Here is a 27,787-nt window from a genome sequence, read left to right as displayed (position 1 = left end):
TTTTCATAGTGTCACAAGACAACCGCTCCTCAAGATCATTATCTCGAAGTAATTCCAGATATTTACAGGCTATTTTGATTTCATTTTCTTGAACACACCGACACCATCGGACATGAATAGCGTGAAGAAGATATACAAAAATCACGAGTATGTAGTAGAATACAAGACCCTTTTAGATGCTAAAGAGATGAGAAGAAATCGTTTTGAGAAAAAATTGAGGATTATAAAGTGAGGCCAGTGCCTCCTTTTACGAGGGTTGCATAGTTTGATGCTTTGGATAAAGTGGATGTGTATGATAATGATTGACAGTGAGTTGCGAGAGTTACGCACAAGTTTGGTTATGTTTGCACTATATATTTTTGAGGGTTATGACAGTCTAGTTTGAAGTGAAGACTTAGATCACTCAATAATTGAGGATTTCATGACAAATGTGAGTCTCATGTAAAAAATAATAGATTCGTCGATTATTATTAAAATAAAAAGGTGAAGAGAGTTGAAGATTAACCATTTATCAAAAATAATATTCACCCAAGAGAATTCAATCCAAGGTCAAATGATGAGAAAACTGAAAACCGATCGAATATGTTTGTAACAAATGACATAAAACTTGTTTTTCTCAAAAAAAAACAAAAAATAAATTTGAACGAATATGAATAGTCCGTGATCTCACAACACAAGAATGAGATGATCCCCATCCTATCCTATTTCTGATATAAATCACTAGTGGAAAATACACACTTCGCGCAACTGAGAAGAATATGAAATATAAAATATTTTAATGGATGCATATCTATAATTTCTGAGTCCTTTCACTTTGAATCTTGTTGTTAAAATATTAGAAAACTCTAGCCTTCAATCCAAGAAGTGTATTTCAACTCTGAACATATAAAACTCTCAGAACATACAAAACTTCTTTCAGGGAAGCCTATATTGATTCCAGCTCCAACCACATGAGACTACTTTGCATCCTACCTTCTCAATCAAACCAAACTTTTATTCCAACTAAACAACTTTATATTTTTAATCCCAAAGCTATTTTAACAATATAAGCCAAGTCTTGTCATAATGTATAGACATGAGTTCAAAGAATTCGTTTATATGTGATGTAATAATGCTCAAACTCACAGCCAACCACAATCTTTAAGCAATATGCTAATGATTGTGACTTCTAATGCATTAGAGTTCAAATAGAAGACTCTCAGAGATGCTCTGACAGTTTATCCTGTACATCCTCTCGGAGCACTGTATAAATATATAGCATAATGCCGTTATGTGACTTTGCGTGACTTGGATAAGCGCAAAACACACAAATAACTCTTTTACAGATGAAGAAACTAATTCTGTCCAGATTCAGAATATATACTAATGGCATTGATTATTTTAATTACACAAAAACCGGAAAAGTAAAAAGAAGATAACATCTAAATCACAACAACTGTTGCTTGCTGCCAATACTTTAACGAAGAGTTTACTTGTTACAGAAAATCTGGGAACCACTAACTAAATAAAAGGGACAGATAAACATTGGCAAGAACATCAATATATCTTTTGCTCAGGTCAATGCATTCCTGCAACACAAAGTTATAGGCAAACCATCTTTACAGGCAATAACTGTAAATTTATAATAAAACTTATTTCCAATTGATATAAACTCAAAACATATTTATATTAAAACCTCAAACAGGTTCATGATAATCCTAAACAGTTAGTTACAGATTTTGCAGGATTGCCTTAAAAACATTAACTTGCAACATAAGACAAAATGTTTTTTTTACTTATTTTGCAAACAAAACTTCTAGGACTCCAGTCATGTAGAAAAATCAACAAAAGAATATTTAGAATGTAATGTGAGACCATTTATAGGTGCTATACATACTGTAATAATATACAAAAAAATTATATAAATTTGTCTGTTTAAGAATTAGATAAGCAAAGACAAAACATACCAACAGATCCTGAGACAAATCTTAGGTAGTCCTCTGGCATCAACTTTCTATCAAATCCTAATAGAAGAATAAAATATCCCACACGGCTCATCACAAGTAAGATAGCAGTCACAAACAATCTTCGACATATCTCACTCTTGAAAAAAGACTCAGCAGCATTATTGAAGAGTGTTCCCATGCATACAAAATATTTACAGCATAAGGGAAGATATAAAAGAAAATAGAAAAAAACATTAGCAAAGATTAGAAATAGTCATGATGTACATCATCAGTCTAAATTTAAAAATTTTAGTCCTCTCAACGTGTTAGTTTTAGTGCTGATAAATAAAATTGCATACACGAACCATTTTGTCCGCTCACTAACCATCCGCTACTAAAATTTGTCATGTACTTAGGCAAATAAGTTACGTGTGAAATCTGATTGAGGGATACCTAACGAAAAATATGAGTCCAAAATTCTAAACATGCCTCATGTTTGATAAAACAGAACCAAAGTTGATGTAGAATCATTTTCATTAGCACTCTGTAAACTTATTAACTTGAAGATACTGATATCATTTATTAGTGATGTATCATGTATCACATAATTACAGAGATTAAGATTCTTAACTACAAAATTTCATGTCCGTAGATATGTAAATATGTAAAAGATTTACCTAGATTATCCATTCCTGAAGGGCTTCCGACCTTTTCAAGGAGGCGATGTAAATCTTTCTCATTAAATCCTTGTGGAGGTAAATAGTTCTCGCAAACTGCAAATGCCTCTGCATGAAATTCGAGATGTAAAATCAAAAATAAATAAAATGAGCTCACACATAGGTTCTTGGCAATAGATGCATATATATGAATTCATACATAGTTAAAGTAGCACTAAAATATATCCTTTTGAGTCACGAGACCCTTATGACACCCGGGTTAAAAAACTTTAAGAAGTTAATTCGGAAATGGTGAACTTCCAAACTGAGAATAATAAATGAACTCTTATACACAAGCACAGAATCGAGTATTTGGCATTGAGCAGATAGCGCAAAAATATTGGCCTCAAATCTGTCAAAGATCAGTGAACCTATAACTGAGTAAAACGAATATGGCACAAAGTTATAGTCAGGCTAATTAAAAATGCATTAATTACATCCCAGGTCGGACATCCTTCCACATGTACCCTTTAGGCGATCTTACATTTAATTGCAGGACAAGGGAACACAGTAATTTCTGTTTATAATCCTCTGTCGGACATTGAGATTCGAGTGAAGTCAACCGTGCATGGCACTCGTTATAAGCTAATATCATTAATATCTGAAACATGAAATTTCATTTCCAAGACTTTTTACATATGCTCTAATATGTATATATAGCCACCAAATTCAAATCCTCTTTCATCAAGATCTCATCTTCCCATATGTAACATGGTGCAAAATTCAGAATCACGAACACAGGTATTCATTTTCTTTTTGAAATAAAGGTTAAACAGACAAAACCGAAAAATAACTTTTTACTATTAATTAATATGCCAACATACATCCAGTGGAACAATTTTTATTTATACAAAATTTCCACCCTCTAATTCTGTATGCTAATTGCTACAAGCATAAACAGCGGGAAAAAAAAGTGAACAGTTAAATAGAAAGATTGCTGGAAGTAAGGGTACCATGTCATCTAGATCCGCATCCTCCATTCCAGATTGAGTTCTATTTAAGTTCATCTCTAAATCAACCCCGTCCGGACCCTACAGTCCTACACCATAAGTTCCATTTCTTTAAGATATAGATTGAATTAAAAAATGTTGTTATGATATAAGATAAGTCGACTAAGACCTCTTTCTGCTGCTTAAGTCGCTCTAAGTACGTAGACTGTTTCTCGCGGAGTTCCATGGAAAGGCTCTGAAGGTCAGTTGCAAGTGAGCGCTGTCATAGAAACAATAGGGCGTCAGTTCAGTTGATCAGAATAGCAAAAATCTTGATTATCGAAATTGCCACGAAGCACAACTTCTGGTGCTTAATATAATTTAAAGAAGGTCAGATCGACTTTTCATTCATAAGAAATCTTAAATGGTAAAAAAGTACTAAAATTTTAAATTCACTTCTGATATATAGATCTGATGCATAAGAATATTTACTGTGCAACTGATCAATGTACTCATTTACTGTTTTGCTGTTCATGCATTTAGTTACTCTGCAGAAGTTGGTTTAAGCACTGCAATTGTTTTACTTAGTAGATATAATCTAAAAATCACTTTTCCTGCAAGGGGGGGGGGGGGGGGGGGGGGGGGGGGGGGGGGAGTGAATTTATACCTGAATTCCTGTGAGAGGTTGGAGATCTCGTTTATGTTAGAATCCGGGTGATGCCTGATAAAAAACACAGTTTCCCGGTCAATGGTTGTCCTATTGCCTTTTTCTTCGTAATGCTGATTCACCAAGTCTTTAACCTTTTCCATCAACTGCTTGTCAATCCCATGGTTTTCAATCTGCAGATGTAATCTATTAGGCTAGTCATTTTTAACTAGTCATTTTTAATGTGAAGTTTATAGCAATTACTTGCAATCAACAAAAAAAGTAGTAACTGATTGTAATTACCTGAAAGAAGCCCCATTTTTCATATGCCTCGTGGAGAGTTGCCATTGTTTTGCTTCTGTTACCAATCACAAATTAAATTGACAAATATTCGTCGACACTTGCACAGTCATCAAAATCAGACAAGTAAAATGGAGAAAATGGAGAGGGAGGGGGGGGGGGGGGGGGACGAGAGAAAGAGAGTAATACACTGAATATAGGAGTTTTCTCTGCCACGATCCATTTCATCACCTTGTAAATTCTGCTGCAAGAACAGAGACTTATCATCTAAAAGCCTGAAATTCAAATAAAGAAGCAAACAAAATGAGATCGAATTAAAAAAAACAGAGATAGGGAGAGAGAGAGATGATATATAGAATTGCAGATAGAGTGAGAAACTTGAAGAAAAGCAGTCGAGATATGAAAAGCAAAAGGACATGTGCAATAGAAGGCACAAATATAGTAACTGATAGTAATTAATAAGCTAGCATAACAATAGAGAATTAATTAATTTTAAATAAATATTAGAAAACAGCAAAATCAGACAGAAGATTTTGGGAGATGCCACGTCATCCTCCTGAGATCCTACTTTATATAAATATATAAATTCTTTATCCCATCAAAACATCTCGAATTTGACTCCGAATCATCCCAACTGTACGAAAATCCCAGTAGCCTCAGTTAATGTTAACCTACTTGCATGGTGCAAGTTCCATCTGTATGCTTCAGCCTTGCGATTTCTAATTAGCGCAAGTTCCGGGGACTGGGGAGGGAAGTAGGGCAGTCTGTGGCCTACTTAGAGCTAGAGATATGCTCTTTCAGGGATTTTGATTAAAAACGGAATTTTTTACACAACAGAAGCAAAACATGAAAAACAACAGCAAGCATAAAAACACTAAAAAAAAATGATCCAACAACTTTGGTTATTAACAATATCTTCTTGAGATACTTTGCACGTTGTTTTGCAAAACATAGGCCGCCAGAGCTGAATCAAATTATAAACCTTTCTTCTTCATGATCATCTATGTTGACAGTAGTTATTTCTCCAACCTTGCAAGTTTGCTAAGCTGAGGTAACGTCAAGAATCCCATGTTATGCATCTAACCTGGAAGAAGAATCGCCATTCAGAATTGGACTACCACAGAGAAATGAAATGCAGAATGTGAAGTTTATGATCAAACAAAGTATATTTCTCGATTTTGTAAGTTCAAAATATAGCTTGAAAGTATATAACAAAGTCAGTAGATAGAGCTCTGGCCTCTGCTGACAATGCATGCTATACCAGTACGAGTATTAGTGTTACAATATCAGTATTAATTGGTTGTTCATGAGAAAGGATACATGAGATAAATGACCAACAAAGATGCTTTTACCATCTTTTCTGGCCGGTACTCAAAACGTAGCAATATATAATTTTATCACTACTCCAAGCTGTGTATTGGTATTAGAGATTGTGCATGGAACAGAAGGTGATAGGTAATTCTGTCCCGTTACATAGGTTAATTTATGATTGCATTAACTAATATCTATATTCAGCTCATTTTTTTTTTATAGTTTTGAGGGGAAATCTTCTCAATAATTATAAGGGTGACACATAGATAGATTTATACACTCACACACACATGAGGTTAAATAGAGTATGAAAGATAGAATGACCAGGAAAAAAAAAATCTAACATATGTATGATGTCTGGTATAAGATTTACTGAACACGCGTCATGGAAAATATGGTTAAGTACTGAAGTTACTTGAGGAAAGTGATTACCATGGAAAAGTTCCACAGGAGATGAATGTGTATATGTGTATAGGAGGTTTGCTCCGCAAAAAATCACGACCGCAAGGGAACTCATCATGTTGATGAGCAACATCACTTCTGGTTTCTAGTAACTTCTAGTACTGCCAACTGGCAATTTTACTCAACTATGTACCATCCAACTACTACCAGATATCTTGGCCATGCCCTTTTCCATAGCCGTGTCATGGATAGCGGTTTGCAATCTCTTGGCATCATCCCACCTCCCAGCCGAGAAGTAAATATTGGCCAGAAGTGAACGATAACTAGTAGTATCAGGCTCCAACGCAAAGCAATGCTTAGCAGCAATTTCCCCAAGTTCAACATTGTTATGTAAATTACAAGCAGAGAGTAATGATCCCCAAACCCCAGCATGAGGCTGCATAGGCATGCTCTTTATTAAATCTCGGGCTTCTACTAACTTCCCTGCTCGACCAAGGAGATCAACCATGAGACTGTAATGGTCTGCAGATGGAACAAGTCCATAGTTTTTCATGGAATTGAAGCAATGATAACCTTCTTCCACCAGACCAACATGACTGAAGGCAGTTAATAGTCCTGTGAAAGTTACTAAATTTGGAGAAAGTTTAGAATGTATCATCTCCTCAAACAACTCGATAGCGTCACTGTCCCGGCCATTTATGCCGCATCCCATTATCATAGCTGTATAAGCAACCACATCTTTCTTTCGCAAGCCACGGAATAACTCAAAAGCTTTATCGATGCTTCCAGACTTAGCATACAAATCAATAAAAGCAGTGGCAAGATGGTCATCCATTCTGATTCCAAGTTTTCTCATGTATGATTCAGTCCAAACACCAAAGCTCAAATCTCCCAGTTGAGAGCATGCAGATATAACACTAGACAACGTCATTTTATCCGGTTGAATATTTGTATGGGGTTGAATCATATCATTGAATAACTGAAGTGCCTCCCGTGGTCTGCTATTTTGGGAAAAACAAGCTATCATGGCATTGTACAATACTTGATCTTTCTCATCCATTTTACAGAACATCTCATTAGCAGATTCAACGTTCCCACATCTCGAGTAACCGGCAATCATAGTAATACAAGAAACATTGTTTCTCTTGGGCATTAAATCATAAAAGGCTCTTGCTAGTTCAATTTTCCCGCATTTTACATATCCACCGATAATTGCATTCCAAGAAGCTGTATTTCTTTCAGGCATCTTTTGGAACAGAGAATATGCGTGATTTATATTCCCCGTCCTCAAATATCCTGTAATCATCGAATTCCAAGATAGAACATCCTTCTCTGGAATCTCATCAAAGAAGCTCTGAGCCATTGATAAGTTCCCATTTTTTAGATACCCAATTAGCAATGAATTCCAAGAAACCACATTTTTCCTTTTCATATCATCGAAAACCTTGCGTGACGTCTCAATATCATTAAGTTTTGAATAGAAATCCACAAGAGCTGTTTGAACATAAACATCATCAGAAAATTCATATTTGTGAATTTGACCATGTACTGAGATCCCACCCCAAAGATCCTTTAGCCTTGCACATGCCTTAAGAGCAGATGACACGGCAAAAGTGCTTGGTACCAGTCCTGATCTCCGCATATTTACATACTGAGCAAAAGCCTCAACAAATTGCCCATGTTTAGAGAGAAATCGCATGTTGTACACCCACAAAGAAACATCTGGATTTTGCATGTGCTGAAGAAATAACTCGACATACCTAGATGTATCTTTACTGTAACTACATGAAGAATTGAGAAGTCTGTGAAGCACCAATCTCTCTAAATAATTAAGACTATTGATGAGTACTACTGCCTGAATTTGCTTTACTTGTTTAACAGTCAGAGTCTTCTCCAACAAGGCTGATACTTTGGGAACCAGGGTCAGCATTATATGTACTTCAAGGTAAAGTATCAGTACCTAAGTCTAATCCCAGATGATTGTTGGTGGCACAGGGTGTCAGTATCACATAAAATGGCAAGCATGTCTGCAAAATTCTGGTTCCACATGAATTGTCAAGACAAGCAACCAAATTATAGAACTCCAAATATGTGAAGGAGACTAAAAAGTTCAAACCGATAACCAAATATGATTGACCAATATATAAAATGTACATTTGTAGAGACATTTTTATGCTAGCACAGACACCGAATCACACCATACATGCTAACTATCTCACCTGAAAGCACGGTAAAGGAGAGTAACCCTACACTAGCATAGATATTCTTTGCAAAAAGAGATAGCTGTTAAAAGTCTTTGTAAAAATACCTGAATCTTAAAATAGGAAACTACAGTTGTTAGAATAATATATGATCCTCGTAAGTTCTTCTTCCAACACCTAGAAGTTTTGGGAGAATTGGTCACTTAACATGGTATCATTTTCATAGTTTATTACGAAAACGAAAGCGAAGTTATGCCTGGGCGCATGTGATCCACCCTCGACTCAAAAATAGTTCATCCCAAGAACAATGTAAATAATGAAAAGTATTAAAATGTAAATACTAAAATGTTCATATATAATCGCAAGAAATACATATTTCCAAGTTGCGCACACAATGCTATGCAAAAAAAGAAACATGAAGGGCCTGAACCATATGTTGTAAGGAGCAATATATCATATACTTCACATGCAATAATTCAAGTTCAAATTTTGACAAAACAAACAAACTTGGCTGCTTTGAAAATTTTACCTCAGTCGAGACCCAGAAGCTAATATTGATGTCTGCGCTTCTTTCTTGAGAATGGCGTTGTGAGCTGTGAGCAGGGGCAAGAACCAGCAAGGCAGCAACCACAGTCTCACAGCCAAGCCAAAAGTATAGTATTTTGCGACAAAAGCAATAGAAGTATGAAAACTGGGCAATCAACACAACTGCACAAATTACATAAATACAAATAAAGAGTAATTTACAAATTGAAAACAAAGTAAAACATAACAATTAACCTAATTATGACCTAATAATTTCAATTAAAAGCATAAAAACAACAGATATCTATCTATCAATAGATATTAGATACACAATATAAACATACTTTGTTTAATTCGCAGATTCCGGAATTACTCTGCAGAAGAAGAAACAACCATGGATTAGCCGGAGCCCGGACATCAGATTCCTTATAAATCTTATTAAACCACTCAACTTGCTTTGAACTTTTAAAATTCACGGGGACACCCTTAAATTTTCAAATCAGACCCTCACAATTTTTTTTCCCGAAATCACGAGGGTAATTTTTTACTCCCTTGATACTTTTTTAGTTGTGATCTTTGATTTTGTGCTGGTCATATTGATTAAATTTTGACTGAAATTTATTAATATTTTAGCAATTGATAAATTAAAAAATATATATCATCAGAAATAATTTTTAATCTACTCTAAGATATAATTTTCAGTTTTTTAAAATATTGAGCGAGTGACTTATAATTTTTGATCAAAACTTAGTCAATTTGACTAATAAAAATAAAAATGTGATAATTAAAAAGAAACGGAGGGAATACTATTTTTTTTTTAAAATTAGGAAGACAGTGTGCCACTTGCTATCCCCAAGTACAACAAATACATACACATGGTGATTGTATTGAAAATATTAAAAAACGAATAAAATCCAATTCTTTTGTTCTAATCATATTGTTTTAGATTAAAATAAAAAGAAAATGCAATACCCAAATAACTAACAAATAAAAAAAATTATTTTTTGAGTGAATTGGCTAAATATTAATAAGAAATTGAAAATTATGATATTATTACCGCTTACCCTACTCCACATTCAATTTATAAAGGATGCAGGCTAAGAGGCGATAGGTTGGACTTTTTTCCCCCTAAAAAGGAGATGGGTTGGGCTTGATTCTATATTGAGCAAAAAAAAGTTAGTGCCTCTTAATTTACCATACAAAATTGTTCCTTTTTATATTAAAAAGAAGTGAAGAATTTAATTGGGGCTAAATAATCTAGTTTCTAGTATTAGGTCGATTAATCTATTTTAACAATATAAGGAAAATACATTCCATAATTTATAGTCCTTAACTCCTTATAAATATTTTAAATTTGAAAAACAAAAAATAATTATTTAGCAACAAAAACTTGAAATTTTGGGTTTCTTGATTTCCATCCATCAATGTGCACACAATACCGTTCATTCTTTAATTGAAGAGGCATTACACATCCAAAATGGCCACTTGAGTAGAGGTAAACAATTATTTATCAAGTTGTATTTTGTACTTTCAGTTGTTTATATAATTGCGTGTATAATGTTTTGATGTGTAATTTTGTTTGTTTAGGTGGCTTTCGTCATGCATTTCCTGAGATGACTGGTTGTACTGTTTCACTTTATTGACTGGTCATACTGTTCGCGAGTTATTTATTAATCTGACCTGGATTTATAAACATGTGATTCAAATACACACACACACAGATATATATATATATATATATATATATATATATATATATATATATATATATATATATATATATATATGAGTGAGGTTCCGGAGAAAACTCTACTATCAAGAAAACCAAGGAACCCTCTTAGATGCCGTTGATTATTAAAATAATATATACATATTATCTTTTTTAATTTCAATCAAATGATATCCAAATCTAACGTCAACAAGGGTAATCTTGGACAAAATCTTTTTCTTGACATAATTTTAAGATCAGACAAGAGCAATCAAATCTTTTAAATAAGGTAATCAACTAAAGCTGTTATATGTATATGATACAATGAATTATTTACATCTCAATAGATGCAATCAACAATCTGAGATCAAAAAATCGATTGATTATAGACAAGATTCTGAGTTGTGTTCCTTATACCGAGCTTTGAAATTCTAGTGATGGTCGGACATGCTTCTTTGTCGTTTACGTTCCTGAGTCTTTTATTCTAAAGAGGTTTGTTTTTGTTTATGTATCATTTCTTTGAAGATGTGGCGTTTTGATCATCATAATATCTAATGGTTTTTTTATGCTTTAATTATTTATCAATGTTATATGAATATACTCATAGATCATTTTATATCTTGATTCATGATTTTAATATTACTGGTGGTTCTTTTTTGGAATGCTTTATTGGGTCTCAACTTGAGATTTACATGGAGATGTATTCTGGAAACAAAATCTTCCATACAGTGGGTGTTAGAAAAAGCGTTGCCTCAGAGATTGCTATCAGTGTTCTAAAAGATTTTTGGCTCAGAGATGATACTAACCTCTTGTGTTATCCTCATGCCAACTAAGAGACTACTAGAGTGGCTAACCTAATGATATCAGGTAGGAAGGGATGATGGGTTTGTGGCTTGATATTGAGATGGAAGGTTGATTATAATTTTCTTGCAGCAAACCAAGATAACCTCATGTCACGAGATGGTTGTTACAGAGGAGGCATTAAGGTCACTCAAAGATCACAATTGGAATCATGTCATTTTCGCCTCTTTACTTTTCTTGCTTTGGATTATTATCTCAGCTTTATTAACATAATAACTATGTTTCCCCATGACCACATGTTATTGCAAAAGGGTCATGTATGGGAGTAAGTTGAGCGAGGATGTGAGCTTGATGAACTTATAACTTATGTAATGAAATGCACTTAAACTAATTTTCTCAGTACAAACATTTTTTCTCATACCAATGCTATTCTCGAGCTTCACATAGAATGTCAAATTTTTATTAGAATCTTGATATTTATATGAACACCTATTGGAATCTTGTTGTTATACATTTTTGTGACTGCTGAATGTTGAAATTTTGTGTAATCTCTTAAGTATATTAAAAAAATACACTTGATATTGAAACAAAAATTCGAAATAGAATACTAGGATGAACACACAATAGATATATTGAAATTCTACTAACTATGCAATGTATTTTTTAAATACGATTCAACGAAAAATTCTGTTAAATGTTATATTAAAAAAGATACATTTGATAATGTAACAAAAATTTAATAAATAGAAGGAATACACATAAAGATTTTAAAAAATACTTTCAAAAAAAATGATGAAATAAAATTTTAATCGTAAAATACTTAATAGAATCCAATAAATATAGAGAAAGATCTCTTATTTTTGAAATAAATCATTTAAGCAATCATATCAAAAAGTTGCGAAGACATATGTAGACAAAACCCTGATAAAATTCAAAAAAAGACAAAGATAAAACTCAACTTATTTTTAACAACAAGAATATTTTTAAAAAAATGGACAAAAACATTTAAAAGAATCCAGTCATGTATTTTCTTTTGAAAAATACATGTGAATCTTTTGAAATTTAAAATTTAAAATTCAAATTTAATATACACTAAATGCTCTGTCTGATTGATTGAGATATGAATGAATATAGAAAAGGAAATTAATAAATTGCATATATTATTATTTAGGTTAATTAATTAATGTGCATATTTTGTAAGATGTTAATAAGAATGTTTAATAAGAATATTTTAATAGTATTCTTCGTCAAAAAAATTTATTAGATTTTCCGAACATTTGGTAGGATAATAAATATTTTCTTTTTAATATTTTAATTATTGTTTTACTATTTAATAAAAAAAACATGATGTATTATATTTTTATTTTTGCGGTAAGTGAAAATTTAATATTAAGATTCTATTAATCAATTCACCAAGGATGTTAGAATGTTTACGGTGAAATGTAGTATAAAACGTCAAGGTTTTGTAGAAAAATATATTGATAAGAGTTCGAGAATAATATTAAGATACTATTAACCAATTCACTAATGATGTTAAAATGTTTAGGGTGAATTTTTTAAAGAATTTCAAAATTTTATCATATTTATAGATTTCTCAAATCAAATTTGTAATTAAGTATTTCAAAGAATCTTCAATAAAACGTAATAAAATCTTTCATTAAAGGTAATAAAATTCAAAGAGTATGACAGAAAAAGTGAATAATATTAATCATGGAGATTCAAGATTCTTGAAATTATTCTTTATTGTAATCTTTACATCAACTCTTTCAATCACATGTGAAACTATTCTTTGTGTCACCTTTGGATTCCTATTACAGTTCCTTAAAAATGTTTTAAAAAATATTTTATCAAAATTACAAGGTTTTGATAAATGTTATATAAGATTATAAAAAAAATTGTAAATTATATCAGATGTAATTTTTTAATGATTTATTTTTGCTAAATTTAATAATCTAAGATTCTCTGAGGCATTTTTAAAAGTGATTTTAGAATATATAAATAAAAATTAAGGGCTTAAACATTGAATAACTTATGTCAAAAATATTTAAAATATTTATGATGGATTCTTTTAGCATTAAAATTATATATTTTGAAAGAAAGATTCGTCCAAATAGTACACATAAATCTTTTTATCACATTAATCATTTACAAATTTATATAATTATAATAAGTCTCGTGTGTTATGGATATAAAATATTTTATAGAATCTCACATTAGTCATATACATAAAGAATCACAGAAAATCTTAAGAGAATCTTAAAAACATATTCAATTTAAGTTAGTGAAACAGTTAAAAGAATTTCATAAAATCTTAAATATATTTAAATGAATAAAACCCTTGAAAGAAACTTAGGAAAAAAATTATTTTAAATTAATAGAACACTTAAGAGAATCTTAGAAAATTTTAAATAATTTTAAATTAGCAAAACACTTAAGAGAATTTTGGAAGATTTTAAATATTTTTGAATTTGTAAAACACCTAAGAGAATCTTAAACAAAATTCAATTTAAATTAGTAAAGCACTTAAAAGAATCTACCAAAATCTTAGAAAAAAATTTATTTTAAATTATTAGAGCACTTAAGAGAAACCTAGAAAAACTTAAATAATTTTAAATCAGTAAAACACTTAAGATAATCTTGGAAAATCTTAAAATATTTTAAATTAGTAAAACACTTATAAAAATCTAAAAAAAATTCAATTTAAATTAGTAAAACACTTAAAAGAATCTTAGTAAAATCTTAAATACATTTAAATGAGTAAAACACTTGGAAGAATCTTAGAAAAAGCTTATTTTAAATATTCAATTTAAATTTGTAAAACACTTAAAAAAAATCTCATAAAATCTTAAATATATTTAAATGAGTAAAACACTTGAAAGAATCCTAGAAAAAATTTATTTTAAATTAATAGAGCACTTACGGGAATCTTAGGAAAATATTAAATTTATCAGTTAAAACACTTAAAAGATCGTAATAAACAAAATTATTAGATGATCCGTTATAACAATGGTAAGAGATTCGTTATCATACACAAGATAAGGCAAAAATATATAAACAAGATTGTCTAAGATATTCGTTCATTTTTTTAGCAAGGTGAATTTTTTGAAATTTCAAATTCAAATTTAATACTGATTGATTGATTAAGATATGGATAATATAGAAAAGGAAATCAATTAATTACATATCTTATTAAATATACTGATTGAATGCATTAAATATATGTACTAATTGAATGCATTAAATATATGTAGAAGATTACTATAATATCCCTTATAAAGTAGATTTAATTGATTTTTTGATAAATCATAATTTATATTATGATTATAAAATCAACGGTGATTAAGTGGGTTTCTCGGTTTTCTTGATAAGCTGAGTTTTCTTAGGATCTTCCTCCTATATATATATATATATTTATTCATCTTGCGGGGGAATTTGCTGAGAAAAATAGCCAGTGTCGCTAGGGGTGAGATACGTGAGGATGTGACTTCTATAGCCCTCGAAGGTTGACGCCACATTCAGGTGGGGTCTCATATAGAGTTATTTGCAGATTTTTCCTTGGATGACTGTCGTGAGAAAGAGGAGGAAGAGGGCACACAAGTAGTTCGAACAAAACGAAAGAAAAGGGTGCGGAAGGGCTTTAACAAATAACTAAAACAAAATAGAATTGTTTAGAAAATGCATCCCTATGTGTCTAACATGCATTTACAATAGAGATCAGAGGTCTCATTGTGTCGAATTAGAGGGGAGATGTACTATACTTGCACAATATTATTGTAAACTTACAGAGGTGTATTGGATTGAGATCTTAAAGCATTTTTTTGCATTCATGAAATACGAGGGTATTCAATTGGTATTGTTTGAAATCCATTAAAATCTTGAGGTATTCAATTGAGATTTTAAATTATGCTACAAAATCTGGCGGTATTCAATTAGGATTTTAAATTATGTTTTAAAATCCGATTGTATTCAGTTGTGATTGTTTAAAATCCATTAAAATCTGATGGTATTCAAATGTTGATGGATTTTTTTTTGATTTCATATAATTATGGATTTTGCGGCATTCTTCAGTGTATTTCAAGTTTTTTGAAATCCCACCAAAATCCATGGGATTTTGAAGCATTGTGCTTAAATCCTATCAACTCTGCGACATTTTGAGGGGTGTAATTGATTGAGATTTTAATGGTTTGTTTTTAGTGTATGGATTTTAATGGATTGTATGTGATTTTGATTTTGTGCGGATTCTTAATAAAATATCACAGAGTTAATAGGATTTAAGCCCAATGCTTCAAAATCCCATAGATTTTTGTGGGATTTGATCAAAAAACTTGAAATACACTAAATAATGTCACAAAATCCATCATTTTATGAAATCCAAAAAAATCCATCAGCATTTGAATACCATCATATTTTAATAGATTTTAAACAATCCCGATTAAATACCATCGGATTTCAAAGCATAATTTAAAATCATAATTGAATACCATCAGATTTTGTAGCATAATTTAAATTCCCAATTGAATACACCAAGATTTTAATGGATTTCAAATAATCTCAATCGAATACCCTCAGATTTCAAGAATGATAAAAAATGCTTTAAATTCCCAATCCAATACACCCGTATTTATCATGAATTCGCACGTAATCAAAATCACATACAATCCATTAAAATCCATAGACGGGTGTATTCGATTGAGATTATTAAAATCCCAATCGAATACACCACTCTAAGAGAGTGAATCCTTAATGAATGAAAAAAAAATCTAAAAAAATTATATATGATTAAAAATTAAAAAAAAATAGAAAAATTAGAAAAACATTGTATATTGCCATGTCTTAAGTTTAGAAAATTCATGCTAGTTGCATTAAATTAGAGCATGTAGTTATTTAATTTTTAGTTTTTTTAGTAGTTTTTTTTTCCTTTTAGTTTGCATTTGCATAATTCATGAAAGTATATAATACCGAGTTAATTTCTTGTGATGAGTTTATTCGCATAATTCTTGGCTAGTAGTCTTGATCATATGTGATGTCTTGCATGCTTAGAAATTGTTTGTGCGGAAATTCTAATTACACTGTAAATGCTCTAGAGATGAGATTTAGGCTAGCTTAATTCTTGAGTCTTTGCTATGAGTCGGACATAGAATTTTGACTATTCTCTTTTGAGCTTAGAGTATGTAAATCTTAAGTTTGGGGAAGCTTTAGGATGTATATGCCTTTCTAGAAGAAAAAAAAAGAGAGAAAAAAAGAATATTGAGAATAAAATATCGAGTACTCCTTTGAGATCAATGGGTGACAATATAATGTCATGTGAAGGGGACGATCCATGTACATGTGCTGGTATTAAGTGATGTACTAGAAATAAAATTTTCTTGGTGACTTTTCACAACCCTTGGTTACTGGAGAATTACTTGACTTAAAAAAAAAGAGAAATAATGAGCTTGCGAAGTCTTATGGTGGTCGTAACTCACTTACCCTGAGAAGCGTCCCAACCTTAGACCGAGTATGCGAGAGAAAAAAGAAAAGAAAAAAAGAGATGGATAAGAAAAATATAAGAGAGGCATAGAAGTTCCTTTGTGACCCTGAGCTATAGTTGACGCTAATGGAACGAAGTGTTTAAGCCTTATTCTGATTAACGGCTCATGGTTAAGACTCTGTTGAAGTTTGTTGGTCTTTGTTTTGTTTCATTAGAGAGCATGTTAAGCACACACGATGCACTCCGTACTTGCAGTGGAAGAGTTGCGTGACTAATATGTGAGATTGATGAAATCCTTGATTGTTGCATATTCTGAAGATTATATGTTGACGAGGTTAATGCTTTCATGATTTGATTATAGGCATATTCATTTAGATTGCATTCATATTAGTTGCATGTTTGAGACTTGGCAGAAAAAAATAGATTTTGTGGGTAAATCTTCTATAAACCCTCACGAGACAAAACTCGTCCTACTAGGGCTGCCTAGGGGTTTAACGGCTTGTTGCATGCGCTCAATGCAATCGTGTCATCTACGAAAGTGGTGTTAGTTAGTTATGATATTTTTATTTCTTTTATTTGCCCGAGGACGTGCAAAGGATAAGTGTGGGGATGTTTGATAGAGTATATTTTTACATATATTTTATATGATTAAATTCCTCATATTTATTATATTTTGCATTGAATTGGATATTTATTTAATAGATTTTAATGTTTTATTGTAGGAAGCAAGGAGTTCCTAAAGTTGAAAGGAATTGGAATAAAAAGCTTAATTTGGAGATTTATTTGAAGGAAATTCGGAATTGTTGGATTGTTTGCACTTGACTCACTGTTTGGGCCATATCTTGAGTTCTAGAAGTCAGAATTGGGTGATCTTACAGCCCACGCGAAGCTTAGAGAATTTTCTTTTATTCAGAGATGGTCCAATATCCAAAATCCAACAGAATCAGCCCAGAAAAAGGACAGAATATTCTGCTGCGAATTTTCATTGGAAAAACCAATTCTGTTTGGGAAACTGTTTTGTATTTCCTTGTAAGCATTAAAATCATACATATATTAGGAGAATAGACATTAGAGGGTAATATAGAATATTGTATAATTAGGTTAGGTTAAAAACACTTTGTCTCATCTTCTTCTTCAAGACTTCGGGATTGAAGAATCCATTGTATAATCCATCTTTATTTTCTTTTATATTTTTATTATGCTAGAGTAGATTTTATTCTAGAGTTAAGTTGAACCCTAGTTGTGGTTGATGCATGATTTTTGATGATCTTTGATTGATTGGTTGTTTGCTCTTGCTTATTGAGTTGTGCTAAATAACAATTGCAAGTCAGACGTGATTATGTGTATTGTTTGAACCGATATCTATCTACCATCGGAAGTTGGATTTAGATGGTTGTGATTTATCCAATAAGGACATGAACTTCTCCATGGAAATAGGTAGAAGGAATTGTTTGGAAGTTAGGATGCTGTGTTTAATGTCTCTGAATTGCATGATACCATGGAAATAGGCTTGATTGTATGTTTAGAGAAGCCATTAATACTCGGAAGAGGTTATTGGTATTTTATAGGGCGCATCTTTCCCCTTGGGTGATTTATGAAGTTAGAATTGAAATTAAATAATTAGTTTATGGATTTCTTCTTTCTTTTTATTTTGCTCAAAATGTTGATTGTCATCTCTCTAGTCTGATTCGATTTCAATATTGCCTTTGGTGTTTCTTTTTCCCTATTTATATATGCATATTTTGCTGGCCTTCCAATTTCCATCCTTTCTTATCCCATTTGATTCATGTTTTTTATTTCGTGCGAATTCTTGATAAATAGAGGTGTATTGGATTGAGATTTTAAAGCATTTTTTTGCATTCATGAAATTCGAGGGTATTCCATTGTGATTGTTTGAAATCCATTATAATCTTGAGATATTCAATTGAAATTTTAAATTATGCTACAATATCTGGCGGTATTCAATTAGGATTTTAAATTATGTTTTAAAATCCGATGGTATTCAATTGTGATTGTTTAAAGTCCATTAAAATCTGATGGTATTCAAATGCTGATGGATTTTTTTGAATTTCATAAAATGATGGATTTTGTGGTATTCTTCACTGTATTTCAAGTTTTTTGAAATTCCACCAAAATCCATGGGATTTTGAAGCATTATGCCTAAATCCTATCAACTCTGCGACATTTTGAGGGGTGTATTCGATTGTGGTTTCAATGGATTGTTTTTAGTCTATGGATTTTAATGGATTGTATGTGATCTTGATTTTGTGCGGATTCTTAATAAAATGTCGTAGAGCACAATGCTTCAATCCCATAGATATTGGTGCGATTTGATCAAAAAACTTGAAATACACTGAATAATGCCACAAAATCCATCATTTTACGAAATCCAAAAAAATCCATCAGCATTTGAATACCATCAGATTTTAATGGGTTTTAAACAATTCCAATTTAATACCATCGGATTTTAAAGCATAATTTAAAATCCTAATTGATACCACCAGATTTTGTAGCATAATTTAAAACCCCAATTGAATACCCCAAGATTTTAATGGATTTCAAACAATCCCAATCGAATACCCTCGGATTTCAAGAATGATAAAAAATGCTTTAAAATCCCTATCCAATAAACCCCTATTTATCAAGAATCCGCACGAAATCAAAATCACATACAATCCATTAAAATCCATAGACTGAGGGGTGTATTCGATTGAGATTATTAAAATCCCAATCGAATACACCACTCTAAGAGAGAGAAGTTAGAATTGAAATTAAATAATTAGTTTATGGATTTCTTCTTTCTTTTTATTTTGCTCAAAATGTTGATTGTCATCTCTCATGTCTAATTCGATTTCAATATTTCCTTTGGTGTTTCTTTTTACCTGTTTATGCATATTTTGGAAGCCTTCCAATTTCCATCCTTTCCTATCCCATTTGATTCATGTTTTTGCAAGACAACAGAATATTATACAACTCTCAGCAAATTGCTATATCGTTAATGACTCCCATAAATTTTCTTTCATGCCGTGCGAATATTTCTTTTTGGTGATTTAATAGTTGTAAAAACATATTTTTTTTTTTGCTAAATGTTGTAATAACATATTGTTTATGTTCTGGGTGTAGCCATTCCGGGACTAATTTTCACTGGGTGGTGGACCATTTTAATAATTGATTGGATAATTAGGGATTAATTAGGACATTAATCAGATATATTAAAATAATATAATAATATATTAATATATATATAACTTATTTTATTAATTTTAGAAAAATATTTGTGATTAATTCGATTCTAAAAATTGGATTGGTAGAGTTTCTGTTAATGATTAATCGGAAGAATCACCGATTTTTAAATCTAAAATTATAGTTTTAAATTAAATACGAATATCTGATAATAAAAAAATGAAAAATGAAAAGATCGGTTGAGGTTGACAATTTGAAAAACCTATTATTGCCATGAACGAAGAGAATATATATATATATATATATATATATATATATATATATATATATATATATATATATATATATTGGCAATTGCTCAAATAAAACTATTAAAATAAAAACTAAAATGAAAACCAAGAGAAACTATATCTAAATGACCTCACCCATCCCCTATATGTCATCACCCACTTAGGGCACACCCTCACCCCCACTCAATCCACCCCGGGCCCACTAGGGGCTCGCCAAGGCTCCTCACAGGCCCTGGACATGCTCCAGACAGTCTTAAAGAGCCAAACCTTGGCCCCACCATGGTCCCACTAGGCTCCTACCCGGCCCTATTAGGCCTCACTTAGACCCCGTCTAGGCCCATCTCGGGGTCCATCCCCGATCCCAAAACCCACATCATTCTACTTAATCGAATTGGTTTATATATATATATATATATATATATATATATATATATATATATATATATATATATATATAGGCAAGTGCTCAAATGAGAACTCCAACTAATATGAGATATGAGATCTAATCTCAGTCACACATTTTTATCTCTATAAATCACAACCACATAATTTATATTATAAAGTTTTCTTTTATCCACCCATCTTACTCACCACCTATCCACTGACTTCTCTCACCATTTCAAAACTCCACCCTCTCCTCGTGTTGCCGCGATCGCTGTCCATAACTAAACCTCTCTCTCCACCGCTGATGTTGTGGGCATGGCCATACACACACAGCAATCGATCTCATCCCCTCGTTCTTTTCAGCAGCCGTTGATGTCGCGGTGGCGTTGTCAACGCCGGCGACATCGTAACCCTAGTGCACAACCTTGATATACCAAACTCATCCTCCTTTCGTCTCCTCCGTATCTCCTCGTCACTCTCGACTTGCCCTCGCTCTTCCTCATTCTCACTAATGAGAGTCCATCGACGGAGCTTTCCGACGGCTCTCCGACCTCCATCTAGTGATTACAATCATCCTTCATTAATTCCCGACACCTCAAGCATTATCGTGTAGCAGGTTATTCATTTTTGTTCATGGTGATTTTATTTTGTAATCAGTGATTTTTCAGATTGGGGGAGTTGTAGATGGTGGTGGTGGTGGTCTATATATAGTGGTTGTGGTGATTAATGATGGTGTTTTTGGTGATTATTGTTATTATGTTGGTGACCGGAGTTCATTTCCAGTGATTTTATTTTGTAATAGGTGATTTTTCAGATTTAGGGGATTTGTAGATTGTGATGGTGGTGATGTGGTGATAATAGTGATTCTTATTATGATTTACAATAAAATCTGGTGATTATTTTTATGATTTTGGTGACCGGAATTGATGAACGGAGCCGGTGGGGATAAATAATGGCTGGGTGTGGTGATTTTCGTATTCTGGTGGTGATTTTAATTTTTCCAGGAGCGATTTCTCGTTTTCCGTTGGTGATTTTGGGTTTGACGGTGGTGATTTTATCTTTGCCGGTGGTGATTTTCCGGCGGTGACCGGAGGTGGTGGTGGCCGAAGATGGTGGTTGGAGGTGGTTAGAGGTGGCAGTGGTGGAACTAGAGTGAAGATGGTGATAAAATATTTAAAAATTAAAAATTAATGTATGGTAGGAAATTGATATAAGATATAAAATGAGAAATGAGTGGTTAGGATTAGATCTCATATCTCACAATAATATTGGTTCTCCCTGGAGCATGACTATATATATATATATATATATATATATATATATATATATATATATATATATATATATATATATATATATTGTTAGGTCCTATTAAATCACTATATAATATGATATAGTGATCACAATCTGTAACACAGTATGACAATATGAGAGATTGAAAGTAGTAAACTGTTATATTCACAAAGCTTTGATGGTTACAAAAACTCTCTCAGTGATTTATATTGTATCACTAAGAGCTGCTAGGGTTCTTAACAATGTACTCGATAACTCAACTCATCTAGAGTAACCCTAATCTGTGTTTATATAGACACAGTTACAAAATCAATCTCTGATTTGATATCCTATAAATCAGCTATGTATTCTATCAATCAAAGATTGTTCCAGTTTTCTGTTTAGTTTCCATAGCCAGTAAATCACTCCTCCGCTTCTATCCTTCCTTGAAGTATATCCGCTTCTGAGCTCTTTCCACGTGTAAACTCTGACGAGTCTTGACTATGTAAACTCTGATCAGACTTTATCAAACTCTGTCAGAATTTACTAAACTCTGATCAGCTTCCAGATTAAACTCTGATGATTCCTGTTCTAAAACAAACTTTAAGAACATTAGTAATCATCAATTATATCTAACAATCTCCCCCAACTTGTGCATAAATAAGTTATGTGCAAGTTAACAGATAATTGATGATGTCAAAACAGTTAAGTCAAATGCAACAGAGTTTAACTATATAACAGAAAACTTTTAAAACTTACAGAAACTTTACTCCCTAACTCCATAGACACCATGAGCAGTCTTTAAGTATCCTCTGAGGAGTTGTTTTTCTGCTTCTTCAAGAGCTGCTACCATCTGTCTCTTTACATCTCTTAGTTCTGGATTTGAAACTCCAGTTTGATAAATTGCAGCTCTGAGATCATAGATCTTGTTCTTCTTCATGTCCTTATTCAGCATAATGTAGCCTTTGTCAGATTCTTCATTGAAACTCAGAGCATTGACTCCAGCTACTGTCTCTATTTTGGCTGAATTTTTCTTCATCTCAACCAGCTGTCCTTGACTGTTGAAGTATTTTGGAATGAAAGGTCCAGCATTTTTGTTTCCTGTAATACCCATCTTTCTTCTGATTTGATCTTTAAGCAGGTTGGAGATGTGTTGACATGACTTGTTTTTCACTTGAAATATGTGTGATACATATCTCAATTCCTCCCAGTGTTTAGCATAGAGATCTGCTTCAAGTACTCTAAACACTGTTCCATCAGACATGAAGTAGATAAGAATATTATCTCCTCTGTCATTCTTCACCAACTGGACTGAATCAAGTTTGTCCATTTTTTCTTGCAATGCTCCAGTCTTGGGAGCACAGAGAGATGAGGGGTCATCTGGTCTTGATCCTATACTCTGATCAAATTTTTCATATTTGGATCCCAGCCCTCCTTTGTCTCTTCCTGCTTTTCGATGAGAGATTGGTTGAATTGAGCCCTTTTCAAAGCTTATCTCAGTCATCAGACTAGGTTTTGCAAATCCAGCTAATGGAGTAATTGTTGGTTTGAACACAGCTTGAGCTTTGTCAGAGGTTGTGTCTTTCTTTGCATCCTTATTAACTTGAGCTATGTCAGAGGTTAATCTTTCTTTTTGTGATTCTGCAACATGAGCTTTGTCAGAGATTGCAGCTTCTGTTTTCTTTTCCTTTACAACTTGATCTTTGTCAGAGGTTGTAGATTTCTTCAGAGTGAATCCTCTCTCAAGATGTTCATCCACTTTGCTTTTGCCTTTAGATGTATACTCATCCTCAGAGTATATCTTTTTGACAGACAAACTCTGATCAGCAACAGTGGCTTCCTTAATCAGTATCCCCTTTTCCTTTGGTTTGGCAGTTGATTTTGCAGGCTTCTGGATTTTTCCTGACTGTATTGCTTCAGCATGTTCCTTCTTTAGTTCTTCTTCTTCTGCAGCAATCAATTCCAAATCCAAATTGGCTTCTGGATTTTCTTGTTCAAAAATCAATCTAGCAAGCTCTTCATCAGTCATGGGTTTGTCTGATCCAGTCACTAGTCTTTGCTTAGATCCAGATGTGAAATTATGTGTTGGAGCAGACTTTGTGCTTTGCTTAGACTGTTTCTGACTGTCAGAGTTTGAAACTCTTCCACCAGTCCCTGATTGAAATCTTTTGTGCTTTGTGAAATCATCAACATCATCATCATCATCATCATCCTTCTTCTTTCTCTTCAGAGTTTGAGTAGTAGACTTGCATTTGACTTTAGCTACTCTCTCCCCCTTTTTGACATCATCCTCATCAGGAATCAATATTGATGTGATCAGAGAAAGTGAAGATTGGATGGCTTCCAGCTGCTTGGACATCTTCTCTTGAGTTGATTCAATGATGGTCATCCTCTTGTCCAGGGATTCATTTGCAGATACCAGCTTCTGAACATTATCTTTCAGAGGTAGAAGAGTTCTTTTCTTCTCCATGTCATTTGTCTCCTTGATATTAGCCACTTCTGTTCTGAGACCATCTATTGATTTAGATGTCTGGGCATGAGCAGGATGAAATGTCTTCAGATAGAGAATTGTGCCTTTGAGGCTTGACATAACATCAGAGTTTGAAATTTTATTCTCTGCCATAGATAAAAATTCTTCAGCTTTAGTTGGCTCCAGAGAATGCTGGTGGCTCAGCCAGAGTTTATCCCATACTTCATTTGGTGGATCAACCTGAAGATCCCTGGGAAGTGGCTCAGAGTCTGTGTTCAGAGTTTGTAGCCTGGCATTATACTGACTGGTGGACTCCCACTTTTGTTGTAGATGTGACTTAGGAACTTCATTATCATTATCATCATTGTCATCATCTGAACTTTCATCATCCTCATCATTAACAGATGCAGGATCAGCAACTTTCTCAACAGTGTCTTGAGCAGATTTTTCTTGAGCTTTAGACTGTGATTTGCTAGGTTCTTCACCAGCCTTAGCAAGAGACTGCAGAGCTTCCATAGCTAATTTGTCAGATTCATCAACTACATCAGACTTGTAGTTTTCTGGAGCTGTATCATGAACAATGGCCCCCTCAGGAATTTTCATTGGTGATTGAGGAATTGGAGTTGGGGTTCCATGATCAGATATAGGAGATTTGGGATCAGAAACTGCTGTTTCAGCTTCAGCTGTAGCTTGCTCCTTGCAGACAATTTCTTCATCTACTTCAGATGAAGTAGAAGATGCTGTAGGAGATGTCAGAGGAACAGCTTGGATAGGAAGCACCATCAGAGCTTGAGAAAGTTCAGCAACTGGAGTTGATGGTGTTTGCTCTTCCTCAACTGTGAAGTCTGTTATTTCAGTGATTGGGACTTTTGCCCTCTCTGGCTTTTGAGCCCTTCTCTTGAATCTGGCTGGCTTTTGTTGTTGAGGACTAGTTTGAACAGGGTCAGAGGTTGTTGCAGGAGTAGGTTCCAAATCATCATATTCATATGCTGCAACAAGCCTCCTTCTTTTCTGCTTTGGAGGAGAAGCAGCTTCAGAGTTTACTGGAATCTCAGAGTTTGCTTGGGGCTTAGAGTTTAAATGAGCCTCAGAGTTTACTGGCTCATCAGTGTTTGTCTGCTCATCAGAGTTTGATTTCAGAACATGTGTAGCAACAGAGGTTCTTGTTCTTTTGGCAGTGGAGGGGGCTGCATCAGACTTTGCAGCCCTCTTGGACTTGGATACAGGTGTCCTAGCTGCTTGAGAAGAGACTGGAGATTGTTGATTTGCTGGAAGCATGTTCAGTCTATCTCTAATTTGAGCTGGAACTTGTAATGGCCTGAGAACTGGCCTCTTTTCATCTTTAGAGATGAGATCTTTGAAAGCCCTTTTATGCAGCTTAAAAGGTCTGATCTCATCATCAAATGCTACCTCTCCAACAGATGCATTGAACAATAATTGGCAAAAGCGTGAAAAATAGACAACTTGACGATTTTCATGCATTCTTTCACCAATATTTCTAATAACTAATCTACCATAATCGAAATTAGTAGAATAGATCAGAGAATACCCAATTTGCAGCATATCCATGGGTATTGCATCCCAGTTGGTAGATTTCTTCTGGAAGGCTCTGGTTATGCAGTCGAAGAAGAAGCTCCACTCCTTCCTGAGTCCAGGACGCTTCAATTGACCCAATTTGTCCAGAGAATCATAGTAGCCCAAGTCAGTCATCATGGCTCTTAGATTTGCATCGCCATTTGTGATGTAATTGGAATGTTCAGGTAGGTTAAGAGCTTGACGGACTGTGGCTGGAGTGACAGCATACTCCTCCCCTTCATAAGAGAATATAATGGATGGAGATCCATTTGTACCACCATTATCATAGCGACCCGTTCTCCAAAAATTGATAATTTGGCTTCCAGAGAGTCTGGCAGGAGCTGTAAGGGCTGTGGCTAGAGCACTCTGTGCCAAGAAGCGCTGGAAGGGATGATAATCTCTTGGAGCTTCAGTAGTGTCAAGAATGGCTGCATAGTTGTTGGGGACAAAGTCCACACCTGCATGGGTAAATGTAGTAGTTGCCATTATACCAGAGATTGTGAGTAGAGAAATGTGTTTGAGAAAATGTGTAGGAGAAAATTTGAATTTCGGAGAGAAGAGAGTAAGAGTTTGTGAAGAGAGTGTGTGTAAGGATTGAGTGTATAAGTGAATAATGAGCAATAGAATCTGATGTGATAAACTCTTCAGATTTTGTGTAGCTGTACACGCATGGCTCTTTGTTCTCTTGGATACCTGTCAGATTTTAACTGGTAGATGAGAGTTAGTGGGATGGAGAAAAGAGAGTAATAATCATGAGCGCAGTAAAACATGTGCAGTTATAAATGCTGATTACACGTTCTCCTATTAAAATGTTTTTGAGGTAAACCCACTAACAATACACCCGTTTGGAATACTCCCTTCATATTCTCTGAATATTTGAACTCCTGAAATGTATAAGAGTTTAGAAAATCAAGATCAAATCCCTCGAATTTTAAACTCTGAGATTTAAATAAAGAGAATAAATTCTAAATACCTCAGAATAAAGACATGATTTTTAGAAAATTCATCAAAAAATCAGAGTTTGTCATAAAATCCATAGCTCAATAATGTGCTTGTGAAATAATGGGTGTGATTGAACATATGAGATCAGAGACTTAAGTATTTCACAATTTCGTAATTATAAGGTAGACAAGAATAATTTATTTAAACTCTCAAGACATAGACAATAGGCATACTCTGATGGAGAAATATATAAAATAAACTAACCCCCTTTCACTTTTTTTTTTTTTTTTTTTTTTTTTTTTTTTTTTTTTGTTCAAGGACGCTTTTCAGTGTAAATGAATCACGACCTTTAAATATTATTGTGCAACAGTATTTCTCCAGTAATCAGAGATTGTGACTGGTCACCATAGATTATAAAATCTTGGCAATTACTTAATACCAGTAAGTGTTTGGGTCTTCCCAGTCACTGTCATATAGACATCTAAGATCTCAAAGGAGTACTATGCTTATTTGCAGGGGTATGTATATAGCATCAGAGTTTATAATCACTGTCTAATTTACTGAGAGAAAATGCAAATTAGTCAGTCTCACTTATAATTAAGATATGTGAAATAATAGAGTCTCAATGATATCAACATGCATATAGTGTTAAGTAGTAGCACAAAATTGAGATCAAGATTAAAGAACTGAACTGAGATTCATGATTACTAATTCATATCATGCTTCATAGTATCTTC

General features: G+C 33.2%; 1 protein-coding gene across 7 annotated transcripts; it reads right to left on the bottom strand.

Annotated features, from left to right (window-relative positions):
• Positions 1-1,300: 1,300 nt before the first annotated feature.
• LOC108202973 (pentatricopeptide repeat-containing protein At4g22760) lies at positions 1,301-9,453 on the bottom strand. 7 transcript variants are annotated; one of them, XM_017371643.2, is made up of 12 exons: positions 9,300-9,453; positions 8,960-9,138; positions 6,260-8,266; positions 5,499-5,600; positions 4,706-4,791; positions 4,520-4,574; positions 4,238-4,410; positions 3,761-3,850; positions 3,595-3,680; positions 2,603-2,710; positions 1,947-2,003; positions 1,301-1,568 (listed from the first exon to the last, which is right to left on the bottom strand). In XM_017371643.2, exon 3 carries the CDS (start codon positions 8,157-8,159, stop codon positions 6,411-6,413), a length of 1,749 nt encoding a protein of 582 aa, XP_017227132.1. In that variant the 5' UTR covers positions 8,160-8,266; positions 8,960-9,138; positions 9,300-9,453; the 3' UTR covers positions 1,301-1,568; positions 1,947-2,003; positions 2,603-2,710; positions 3,595-3,680; positions 3,761-3,850; positions 4,238-4,410; positions 4,520-4,574; positions 4,706-4,791; positions 5,499-5,600; positions 6,260-6,410. The 7 variants fall into 7 exon arrangements, with proteins under 7 accessions (XP_017227132.1, XP_017227131.1, XP_063940710.1 ...); XM_017371642.2 differs by having other exon boundaries at positions 1,947-2,710; positions 3,595-3,672; XM_064084640.1 differs by having other exon boundaries at positions 1,947-2,710; positions 4,748-4,791.
• Positions 9,454-27,787: the final 18,334 nt, after the last annotated feature.

This window comes from Daucus carota, chromosome 9, assembly GCF_001625215.2.
Source record: "Daucus carota subsp. sativus chromosome 9, DH1 v3.0, whole genome shotgun sequence".
Lineage (NCBI taxonomy): Eukaryota > Viridiplantae > Streptophyta > Magnoliopsida > Apiales > Apiaceae > Daucus > Daucus carota.
Note: the sequence above shows the minus strand (reverse complement) of the source record. Positions and strands in the feature narration are given on the sequence as shown.

Coding starts and splice junctions, on each gene's coding strand:
- LOC108202973 (XM_017371643.2), bottom strand. CDS start 8,159: ATGCTGACCCTGGTTCCCAAAGTATCAGCCTTGTTGGAGAAGACTCTG.